Source organism: Dicentrarchus labrax, unplaced genomic scaffold (assembly GCF_905237075.1).
Source record: "Dicentrarchus labrax unplaced genomic scaffold, dlabrax2021, whole genome shotgun sequence".
Lineage (NCBI taxonomy): Eukaryota > Metazoa > Chordata > Actinopteri > Moronidae > Dicentrarchus > Dicentrarchus labrax.
The window spans coordinates 1,280,701-1,293,190 of NW_026136722.1; the positions used below are offsets into that span (position 1 = coordinate 1,280,701).

The following is a 12,490-nucleotide window of genomic DNA, read 5'->3' on the forward strand; positions in this document are numbered from 1 at the left end:
GGGATTTAATTGGGAGTTAATTGGGCGCTCATCAGGCGCAGACAGTTTGCGCATTTTTATTCTGCGCTCTGTGGTGGAGCCTACTTATTGTAAGAATATATGCACAATTATCATCGTCGGCTTGCTTTTAAATATTCTGCAAACTAAATGCAATGTATAGAGCTGTGGCCCAAGTAAGGGCACAAGTTCTCTTTTGTTTTGTTTTGTGTGTGTGTGTGTGTGTGTGTGTGTGTGGGACGCGCACAGGAACCTCCAGCAGTTTGCACTCTTGTAGTCCAACCCCGCTGAGCGCTTTGGGGAAGGGCCGTTCAGCCCCCTCATCCTCCCCATTGGCTCAAGCTGCACAAACTTTCTTCATATCTGCTCGGGTTGGCGACGACAGACAGTTTGTTCCAACACTAAAACGTGGCCACAAGTTGTCAAAACTATCCCGTCGAGACTTTTCTCCCCCTTGCTCGTCCTGTTTGTGAGCACGACTGATATCAAAACCCAGGCGAGGAGGAAGAGTTTAAAAGTTGCCTTGACAGAAAGGGACGAAGAGGGGGCGAGCAGAGAAACCAACACCAGGACTGGAAACTTTACTCCTCTCTTGGACCGTGCAGTCAGCATGGTATGTCCACAACATTAAACAGCGTTAAACTGCACTTTAATAACGGGACTTCGTGAGCTCCGGTGACTAATTGCTTTTAATGTTCACTTCTTGTTTTTACTACTGAACTGTCATTTTCTCTTTTCTTGTCACTTACAGTTTGTTGTCTTACCGCTAACAACCAGACTCCTTTGTCCGTTACTCAGTCAGTCCTGATGACTGCGGTCTGCCTCACTTTGGATAATCTCCCCACTGCTGCAGAGTTTCTGTGCATTGGTTACCAGGAATACCCCTGCTGTGCTCGGGGATATATTTTAACTCCCATAACAACTGTCAGTGTATCTGTACAGGAATGTTTCTGTACTATAAACCATTCTATAATTTATTCATTTTTAGGCATTGACTTTAAGTTTGATCATTGAATCTGATGTGGATGTAAATCTGAAAAGCAGCACTTTGACTTTATAATCACTGTTTGATTTTAAATCACATATGATGGAGTACAGAGCCCACACACCAGTTACCATCATGTGTCTGCAAACTGTAGCCTGTATGTTTTTGGCACATATATAGTGAGACAGACTGCTTGTCGAGGTATTTTTCCATGATCTCCCATAGGCAATAAACTACACAGAAGGGGTAAAAATTAGTGAGTGTGCTCATGATTGATGGCTACTCAGTTTATGCAATACGGGGGGGGGTGTTTGGCGGTGGGGTGTGGGGTGGCTCCACAGGGATTTTGGGCCCCATGAATATATATCACATTGGGCCCCACCATACACACTGTGCATATGTGTGTGCATGTTCGGGGAAGCGGATCTTATGTGTGTTTGCAAGTGTATACCTGTGCAGGGTGTTGGCCCTTTTCCTTTCATTAAATGTATGCTGAGATAAAATTCTAACCCTGAAACAAGGTAAAGAAAGTGACCAAAGAAACTTGAGTGATCTCTGTTTGTTTGCTGGTGGATTATAGCTGATAGTTCTACATCACCTTGATGCTGTTGTGCTACAGCTGTGATTTACTTGACAGCAGAAAACGCCTTGTTTGCCTCTTTAAGTTTTTTTGTAGGTGATCCTCAAGATTATTTTCTTATAGTTTGTGATTGCCCTCGTGTTGACAGTTATTTGTGTAATGGTTTGCACAAGGCGATGTCGACACTGGAATAGATCTTGTGTTACTAATTTTAAGTACTGACACAACAACATTATTAAGGTTTACAAGACGTTGCAGGTTTTGTGATCTGATCTTCGTCTTGTAGCAGTTGGTTTGAATGAGAGTTGAAATTTGAATGAGAGCCAAGATGGAAGCCTTACAGACAGGTTACTAGGTCCTGAGTTGGCAGATTGCCTAGAGAGACTTGACTCTGGCTCCTTCTCAAACATGATGTCAACATGCAAAACTGCATGTGTGAAAGGGGCTTTATTCTGCCTGTTTGTGGAGGGTTAGGGTGTCTGCAGACACAGAGACACGTGTCTGTCATGCTGGTTTAGGTATTCATCCTCATAAACATACTGAGTATGTGTGACATGTGTGCCACTTTATCATTAAATATGCAAACTGATCTTCTATCAATCTCTTGTTCAATGGTTTCTGTAATGGACACGCTGAATTCATTATATAAACATTAGGCAAAAATTATTTTGATTAATTGTAGTGGCACAATCCCAAAGACAAAGGCAAAAAGAAATGGCATATCCCAGAGTTCCACAGTAATATGTATAACTTCTCATACAGTTTTAGTAGGTATCCAACTAGATAAAGGCTGATCATGGCTTTTGGTGTTTTTATTATAGACTGCAAAAGAAGAAAGCCCTAACTGTCTGAGTAACCTGTGTTTATGGATCTCCAGATATCTATAAGTCTCTCCACAGTAAAAATACATTTGACTACACTGAGAAGAGAACAGTCATGTGAAAATACTTTGTGAACTTGTATTTTTTCAGTTAACACTGAGTCACAGAGGTGTTTTATAATAACTTTAAGGTTATTTTTGACGTTGTAGTTAGAGGTGAAACTGCATTATATTACTCCTCATATGTCCAATACACAATATACCATACTGCAGCAGGTTCAACAAAATTGAACACGTTCTAAAATAAATCTAAGATCATTTACGTTAAATATGAAAGTCAGGTTGCATTTTACTATTACTGTTCACTGAGTTCAGAAGTGTGGTTGCCTGTTTCCTAACTGTACCCAGAGATAGACCCTGACTGACCAATAGACAAAAATGTATAACCACACTGTGTGTGTGTGTGTGTGTGTGCGCTGGGGGAAAGGGGTATGGGGCAAGAAAAGATAATTTAAGATTAGCTGAGTATAGAAAAAGAGGAGGAAATTTAAAAATATGAAGGTTCTTTTGCAAAATAGAAATACAACAGCTTCTCAGTTTACAACAAATTACAACTGTGTGTAAATTGCTTCATTATCAACAAACTACCAGAAGAGCTGATACACGCCTGCTGTTGTTGCAAACTTGTCGATGTCACTAAGAGTGTAACTGGATCTGCATTTATGTACAGGTCTGTTTGTGCGACTTTACATTTTGGGATCAGGTTGCTTCTCTTGTTTTCAGAATGGCATTTTGTTTTTCTTTGAAAGGAAATAGATTGACTCTACCAAGGTTACTCACAGATCTGATAGCTTTCTGATAGCAGCCGTTATCAGTTAACAGTATAGTAATACAGCTAAACGTGGTTCAGGTAACCTTGTTGGATCACTATCCAATGTTAACTTAATTTAGGGCTGCAATGAGCAGTTATTGTAATTGATTAATGTATAATAGTTTCTATCTGAGAATATTTTTCGTCATGTCTAACAGTTCAAAACAAAAGCTAACATCTCACATTTAAAAAGCTGGAACCAGTGATTTATTTGCTTAATAATTAAGATATATGATTACTTGATTATCAGCTAATTGTGGGATGGTGTTTGACACCACTCCTACAACATCAGTCTGTTTTGGTCCATGATAAACGGGTCTTCAAAATGTTGAAATTAATTCCAATAACCTTTCTCTTGCCTTGTTACCAACTATATCCACTACATGGTCCACCCATGCACCTCGGCACCACCCACAGTGTGAACCAATGTGAAACTAACACCTCCCAGTGGGTTCTCCCACCCATATGTCACCCAAGACTATCCTATCCTTCAACCAGAGTTGCAGTGGCTCCTGCTCTGCCCACTTCCCCTCCTCTCTATTTGTGTGTGCATGCGTATTTTTGTCACTCTCTCTCACTGTGTGTGTGTGTGTGTGTGTGTGTGTGTGTGTGTGTGTGTATGTGTATGTGTATGTGTATGTGTATGTGTATGTGTGTGTGTGTGTGTGTGCGAATTTCTAAAATCACCTGACTTATCTGGACATGTGTCTTGACCAGCCACGTACTTTTCTGGGTCATGAACCCCTTGTAATTTTCCATTCTCACCAGCTGATAGCAAACGTGGCACACAAAAACCATCTAGCTAGGTCACGTCCTAAAGCCAGTTTGGTACTTGTAAAGCTGTATTGGATCTTGCCCACTCATCTGAGTTAACTTTGTTAGAGAGAGTGCGTAGTGCTGTGTATTGTCTGGTGTTCTTTGGCATGCAGAGTTTCATTATTCTTTTTCAACAGTGAACCCTGACATTTTCTGTTCATTTTATTTAAATGGCAGATAATTCAGATCTAGCTCTAGTCTTTTTTCATTTGGATAACTTTAACAAACTACAGAAGATGACACAGAATAAAATTAAAAACGGTGATGCTGGATTAGATGCATGCATCATTTCCTGTGAATCTCTTGTGTATTTGAGTTTGAGTCAAGCTCAGGTATGGCAGAACGTAACATATTACAGAATGTAATACAGTGAATAGCTATTGCTAGATGATATTGCTTTCATTAAAACTTTAAAGTTAACTATTTTAGTTTTGTTTAGACACTGCACACTGTACAGACATGATCTCAGTGTCTCCCTTTTCTCCACATGGACCATATGCTCCTTGTTTATTTATGAAAGTGGAGTGCTGCATGAGTTACACCACATATGACAATTATGTTTACACATGGCAGGTGAGGGGTGGAGGCCAGAGTTTAACACACACACTCTCTCATTCCCTCCTTTAGACTGTCAGTGGTCTTAAGTCAGTCCCCCCAGACACTGTACCCCTTGCATATTGTTACAGACTGTTGTGGTGCCAGATAAGTGATAAGTCGGACTCGGTGGGTATCTGGAATGTGAAACAGACATCTTGAAAGCACATTCAGTGTTTTCCATGTGATGCAGAACGCTTGATTTAGGCCAACCTGAAAATAGATTCTTACTATACACACATTGTTTTGTTTGCAGGCGTGGTTGGAAAAGTTTATCTGTTCAAATATATATATCTCTTTTCCATGTGCAAAAAGGTTTCTTGGCATAACATATGATGTTGAAATTTGATCTGGCTACCGTCCCATGTCAATAAGAAACGTATTTAGCTTATCAGTTAAGCTTATCGCTCTTCGTTTTTGTTTATGACAAGACAGAGAAACCTCCACTGGACGGCAGTGAGGACAGAGTCTGGCTGAGCGAGGGTCAGTCTGAAACTCAGCTTACAAATGCGGATGGTCTAGATGGAGTTGAGACACCCGATGAAGACCGGCCAGCGTGGGACTCGAAGATCCAGTATGTTTTGGCCCAGGTGGGGTTCAGTGTGGGCCTAGGGAATGTGTGGAGGTTCCCTTACCTTTGCCACCAAAATGGAGGAGGTGAGTGTCTGTAAAGAAATGATCACAGTGGCTCTCTTTTAAACCGGTAGCTGACAACTTTTACTTTGTTTATATGGAAATTATGATGTTGGAAACCACAGCAAGACAACACATCACATAATAAACTCCTTTATATATGCCTTCATGTTTATAAACCATGCTTCCCTCCCTCCAGGGGCCTTCATGCTGCTGTATGTTTTTCTTTTACTGATTGTGGGAGTTCCACTGTTCTTTATGGAGCTGGCAGCTGGCCAGAGCATTCGACAGGGCAGCATCGGTGTTTGGAAGCACATCTCCCCAAAGCTGGCAGGGATCGGCTACTCCAGCTGCATGGTGAGGATTTAATTTTTGTGTGTATGTGTATTTTCTTTTTCTGGGATTGGAATGGAACTGTTCATATCTGTCTAAAAAAGTTATACTTCATTTTCAGTTGGAGGGGAAATGGAGAAGCAATAAATCCCGCATTCTGCAGTGTGCTTTAACTATGAACACTAGGCTGAGATTAAAGAATGGAAAATATTGACTTTCTCCATTTGTCTCCTTAAAAAGCCAAAGCATGTGCTACCTCTTTTATCACCTTACCGTAAACAATGTTCTTTTATTCACTAGCCGCGCTGTATGTATACTTAAGAAAGGATGGTGATGACATCCTGCCATGCTGTAACATGAGAGAGGCCTTGCTCTGTAGTTCTGGCAGCTTGTTGCATAACACTTTTCTCTACAGACCGAACAAGGCAAACAGAAGTGGGACTTTCTGTGCACATGCAGTGCACAGACGTATACTTGTATGCTCAGACGCCCATGTTTTTTTGGGTTTCTTATCCTCGCTGCTCTGTTACACATTCATTAGAAAAAAATCTGAGGTTTGCTGTGTTGTACTTGGAAAACACATTTTTGACCTTGAAATAACTTTTAAACAGAACAATATACAGGTCAGCACATATACTATATCTCAAGGACTTGCTATGTAAATATTGATAATTTATTAAGTCAATCATTCATGAACCCTTTCTTTTCCTCTAGGTCTGTTTTTACGTGGCTCTTTACTACAATGTTATCATTGCGTGGAGCCTGTTCTACCTGGGTAATTCTTTTCAGTATCCTCTGCCATGGGAGCATTGTCCACTTGATGTAACCACCAACGGCACAGGTAATGACATAACTTAATCAAGAATTAATCATAATGAGACGTCACGTAGATGCCAGTACAATGTCTTTAAGGTTGTCTGTCCTCAATCAACAGTGAAAGAATGTGCAAGTTCTTCCCCAACATCTTATTTCTGGTTTCGGAAAGCCCTTAACATCACAAATTCCATCCAAGAATCCGGAGAGTTCAACCCCATTATGACGGGCTGTTTATTGGCTGCTTGGGCTATTGTCTCCTTGGCTATGATCAAGGGCATCAAGTCCTCTGCCAAGGTGAGTTATCCTCTCTTCCCTTTATCGCCCCTGCCCCAGGGATCCCTACATCAACAGCCAATACTTCAGCACACTTTATCATTGTAAAGGACATTTTTGGAAATACACTAATGAAAACCTATGAATATTATATTCTATTTCTGCTATTTTCTAAACATTACAAACTGGACCTTTTTAAAAATAAACGACAACCAGCAGCTGGTAAGCCTAGTTCGGTACAAGACTGGAAACTGAGTGGAAACTGCGCCTGGCTTTGCGCAGAGTCAACAAAATTCATCTACCAGCAGGGATCAAAAATCAAGCAAAGATCAGCCAAGAAATAGTTTCCAACAAAGCTGAAGTGAACAGTTTCTTGCCTTGCTCAAGGGCACCTCGGCAGTGCACCCCTGTTCCCATGTGTCTGTATGCTCATCCACTATATGTCCATTATGTCAAACGAGACAGACTTTGGACATGGTAGTGGTAACAGTTTTCAGTTAACACTCTGCCAGAAAGCAAATAAGCCAAAAATGTCAAACTGTTCTTTTAAAATGTCTGGCACAGAAATCATCCTCCATTCCTTTTTCCAAATCTTAGGTGATGTACTTTTCCTCAGTCTTTCCGTATGTGGTGCTCTTTATTTTCCTGATCAGAGGGTTGATGTTGGACGGTGCAATCGACGGAATCACCTATATGTTTTACCCTAAAGTAAGCACACATTTCATGTTAAATTGTATTTCTGTTGCCTTTTTATATTTACTCTCATCTGATCAATGCCAAATGGAAATTAAACTTAGACTTTATGAAACTTTGATTTTCTGTGTTTTTCAGCTGGAAATCTGGGGTAATGTGCAGGTGTGGCGGCAGGCTGCTACACAAGTGTTTTTTGCCCTCGGACTGGGCTACGGCTCCGTGATTGCATATTCCTCCTACAATCCTGTCCACAACAACTGCCACAGGGACGCGCTGATGGTCTCCGCAATCAACTTCATGACTTCTGTGTTGGCCTCACTAGTGGTTTTTGTTGTGCTGGGTTTCCGTGCCAAGAACATCGCACTACGCTGTGTGGCTGAGTACGGATGTGTGGATGTGTGTGCGCCAATATTGCCATTGGTACTGATAATATTGGCCCCCTTATTAACTACATCATTTCTAATGCTGGCGAAATAACTGATTTCACATTTGTATAATTGGAACATACTAAAAAAGGCCGTAATCACAAAGAATTTTTGCCTAAAGGCTAGAAAAAAATATTTTAAATATGTGTTCAGTCATATTTGCAGTGGATTGTAAATCTAAAAAATCAATTAGTCAGTTGATGAAAGTATTAAAGGCAAACACAGATTGATAAAATACAACAGTATGAGAGCACCCAAGGTTGGAATATTACTTGCCGTGTTAATTAACCATGATAATTAACCATAACATTGGAGTGATTTACTTTCTTATATTATCCTTTTATTCTAAACTCTTCCAGGAATCTTGGTCACCTAAGCACCATGACGCCCCATGAATCTTACCAGAGCCTTGGTTGGCCTTGGATCAACACGACAGATCCTGGCTCTGTGTCTTTAGTTGAATATAGGCAGTGGTACAGTCACCACAGCTCCTTTGTGGGTCCTAACATCACTGACTGCAGTCTGGAGGAGGAGATGAATAAGGTATCATTGAGATATAATTTAAATGAACTTTCTTTATGTTGGGGATATCAAGACAGGAGTTCTAAGCATCTGACGACTTTAACAAAGAGATAAAAGCAGAAAATACCTTCAGGAGAATTATTTAACAGACAAAAAGAATTTCAAATACAATCAAAACATATAGTTGAAAGACAGTTAGTGAACAATAACAATTAACAAAAAAAACAACAACAATCATTAGTTTTTCAAAGAAGGTTAATAGTAATTAATTAAATATGTTTTATTGTGAAGCAGAACTGACTGGTAGGTGAAGGTGGTCTTGGAAGAATGATTATATAAGTATATTAAGTATATTCAGTAATATGGAGTGACCATTGGTATAAAAACAGGCCTGTCATGTTGCACTAAGGTGTAGTCTTTACCCATGGTGAAAATCAGAATTCCAAGAACCTGTTTTATACATACAGTACTATAGTTAAACTAGCTTTCCAAGAAGTGAAAAGGATCACCACTGGTTGCTTTATGATGTGCCGGAGTAGACACTGGCTGGCTTAAAAATAATCAGGGAGGTGAACATTTCAATAACAATAGTAAGTAGGTGGAGTGCTGACATTCCCAGGACCCCCGAGGAATCTGTAAGGGAATTGTAAAATATCCTGCTGGCAAGAGGAAGAAAACATATCGGTCACTGCATCTAGTAGGTGTCTGGAGGAGAGGGAAGCATGCTGTGATAGAGGAGTGAAAGGAGAAACTAAAGAAACAAAGGAAGGGGTACTAAAAGTCATGTTATCTAACAGTGTTTACACTGTACAGAGGTACAGGAGCAGTATATTCTGGCCTTCTCCTGCCAGATATGTAGCTTTGGATCTACCATAAATGTGCAAAGCCCTTTCAGAGCTAGTTTTAAATGTTCAGCATTAAATAAAGTATAAAGCATAAAGCACTGGTTATGAGGCCCTGGTGGCACATTGAATATACCCCTCACCCCTACTGCAGAGACTGCTACAGCGGGGCATCTGGTATGGTGCTATCGCCCGAAGGTGCACACGGCCACCAAATACTTGTTTGTACTCTGCAGTCAACATTTATTAAACTATTTTTCCGACTTATTCACTCTACCTCTTCTGTCTTCCCTTTGCAGGGTGTTGAAGGGACGGGCCTGGCATTCATTGCTTTCACTGAGGTGATGGCCCTGTTCCCTGCCAGCCCCTTCTGGTCCACACTGTTCTTCCTAATGTTGCTCAACCTGGGCCTCAGCACCATGTTTGGGACCATGCAAGGAATCCTCACACCTCTCATGGACAATTTTGGCCTCTTGGGGCGCCATCGGACCCTTCTCACTGGTAACGTACACACAGGAACACAAGTTCAAACAATGCTTGGTATTACAGGGAATCACATGCAGGCATTTATGGTTAAGTTAAAGATTTATACAGTGAAATATTTCTCCTTAGGCAGTGCATTTTGGTATTTGACTGTATACTGAATAGGCCTGTCAGCATTTTCTAACTTTTTTTTAGAATTTAAAAATCTATTGCCTCTGAATACTACACAAAAAATGTCTGTTTGCAAACGTTTACAAACAAGGTTTTGACAATACAGTCGTGTTTTATTTCAGATATACACCATGTTTGTTCAGATAAATGCTATTTTCTCACAATATCTGTATTCTTTTTTGTTTTTCAGTGTTCAGCTGTGTTTTGGGGTTCATAATGGGACTGTTGTTCACCCAGCGCTCAGGCAACTATTTTGTGACTATGTTTGATGACTACTCTGCAACTCTACCGTTAGTCATTGTAGTGATCTTTGAAACCATTAGTGTGGCATGGGTTTACGGCACAGATCGGTAAGAAAGACACATTTCTGGAAGTTTTTTCTCTATTAAATTATGTATTTATTTCTTATTTTGAAAAGAAGCATCTCATTTAAACTTCAACTTTCCATCACTACAGCTTCCTGGATGACATTGAAGTGATGCTCAAATGGCGCCCTCCAGTGGTTTACAAATATCTTTGGAAGTATGTGTGTTTACTGGCGATGGTTGGCCTTCTGGCTGCCAGTTTGTTGCGTATGGTCTTCAAAAGGCCCACATACACTTCCTGGAATCAAAACACAGTAAGATACTGGACCACTGCTTTTTGTCTTACACAGAAGAATTTAATTTCAAAGTACACTGTTATAGTTTACAATCTGTGGGGACATATAAACCAAGATACCAGCTGCACTCAATAACTACTATAACAAATTCTGATTTGTTTCAAGCTGTTGTTTGTACTGTGATAAACACGGTTGACTCTTGAGCAGTATTGTGCCTGCCCATGCTTCTCTGACATGCTCCGTCTCTTCCTCTGTTCAGGCCTCTGAGATGACTCTGGAGTACCCTGGCTGGGCCCTTGCAATGATTGTCATGCTTATACTCTTTGCCAGCTTGCCTGTGCCTATTGGCTACATCCATTCCATGTTGAAGAACCGCAGTGTCCGTAATACTGGCTCTGAAGAGGCAGTCAGCCAGGAGATGCACCGCGAGTTGTACACAAAGTGCAGCTCCACAGAGCAGCTGGATTCCAACTCCCACCACCAAGTCCTTCTTGAGGAAGAAGAGGCTCGTCCCAGGACTGCCTTCCTGCCGATGGGCAACGAACACTACCGGCTTCTGCCCCAGCAGGAGGAGGAAGATGAGGAACTGGATACACGGGTGTGAGCACAGCTGTGGGAGGATAGATGTTTGTGAAAGGACAAACTGTTTAAATGTTAAACCTCAGAGAGTGTAAGAGCAAGAGAGATTGCAAAGGGAAGGGAGGGCAGTCATAAACACAGCTATTCCTTATCTGAGTCTTTAGGTTGCGTCCATTTATCATATTCAAGTTATTTTAACTATTTATATTATTGATGGTGCGTTACCAATCAAACCAAAAGCTTTTTAGATTCTGTAGTGATGAAACTACAACTCCTTCTTGTACCTCTCTCCATTAATTTTTGAATCATCATACTGTTCAGAAAATGAAAACACAGATGAAAAAGGAACAAGCTGCTATATTTGGTGAAACAAAGAATTTACGGAAGGTTTTAGAGTCAGAAATTAGACTGGTGGTTTGACAGCCGCCAGCACGTCAAACCAGGTTTGTCTATTGTTTCTGCTTTTAACTGAGTTGACTGGTGTTTAAAGGAAGGCAGCAACAGCCAAAAATATACTTTATGAGTATTTTTAGCTAAATGCCAAATATGGATTTCTACCTTGAGGGTGTGTGTGTGTGTGTGTGTGTGTGTGTGTGTGTGTGTGTGTGTGTGTGTGTGTGTGTGTGTGTGTGTGTGTCTGAACATTTGTGTTCATTTGTTTGGATGTGAAATGACAGATGTTAATATGTCAGTAAAGATAACTTTTACATTATATTTGTATCATTTTACCTCATAAGACCTCAGCAATGTTTTTACATGAGTTCAGTGTAACAGTATTGTACTGTATTAGATGAGGACTTAAATAAACCTCTAGATGGCAGCAACCTGACTGGATGTGTCTTTTATGATTTACACCATAAGCACTCAAACATGAAACAGAATGCCTTCAAGAGATCACAGAGAATATTCATGGGGGCCTTATGTATGGACATTTGATTTAAAAACAAACAAACATATATATATAGTTTATGTTGTGAAAGAGTAGATTAAATGTTGACGGGGTTTTCTAATTTTTTCACAAAGTTTATTTGTTTTTACTGTGCCATTGTTAAAGGTCTCAGAATACTGAAGAATAGAAATGTTTTCTATGGTGGGAAGTGCAGAATAGTAATTTAAACTTTTAGCAATTTATGATATTGCCAATCAAATTTGTCTTCAAATCACATACATGTTTTTAGATGTTAAAGAAGATTTTATATTTTGATATAATTTACTAAATTATAGTCGAGGTTTTACTTGTAGGTGAAGTCCCTTTAATTATAGCTTTATCAATTAGATTGTATAGGCTGCCTGAACAAATCTCAGATGAAAACATCCTGAGAGACCGAAAAGAAAAGAAAACAAAGAGGCTGCAGTGCAAAGAAATGTTCTAATAATGCGATATAAATAAAATCATAACAGAAGCCATTTGTTTGTTTACTGCCCCTGCCACTAAGTTTCCCCTGTCAAACTTCTT

General features: G+C 40.1%; 1 protein-coding gene across 1 annotated transcript; it reads left to right on the forward strand.

The window, feature by feature from the left end:
- Positions 1 to 309: 309 nt before the first annotated feature.
- Positions 310 to 11,854, forward strand: slc6a16a (solute carrier family 6 member 16a). The gene is made up of 12 exons (XM_051388930.1): positions 310 to 610; positions 5,095 to 5,320; positions 5,496 to 5,653; positions 6,344 to 6,470; positions 6,564 to 6,739; positions 7,316 to 7,426; positions 7,550 to 7,791; positions 8,196 to 8,379; positions 9,500 to 9,701; positions 10,045 to 10,204; positions 10,311 to 10,473; positions 10,715 to 11,854. The coding sequence occupies exons 1-12, from the start codon at positions 608 to 610 to the stop codon at positions 11,057 to 11,059; spliced, it is 2,097 nt and encodes a 698-aa protein (XP_051244890.1). The 5' UTR covers positions 310 to 607; the 3' UTR covers positions 11,060 to 11,854.
- The last annotated feature ends 636 nt before the right edge of the window (positions 11,855 to 12,490 follow it).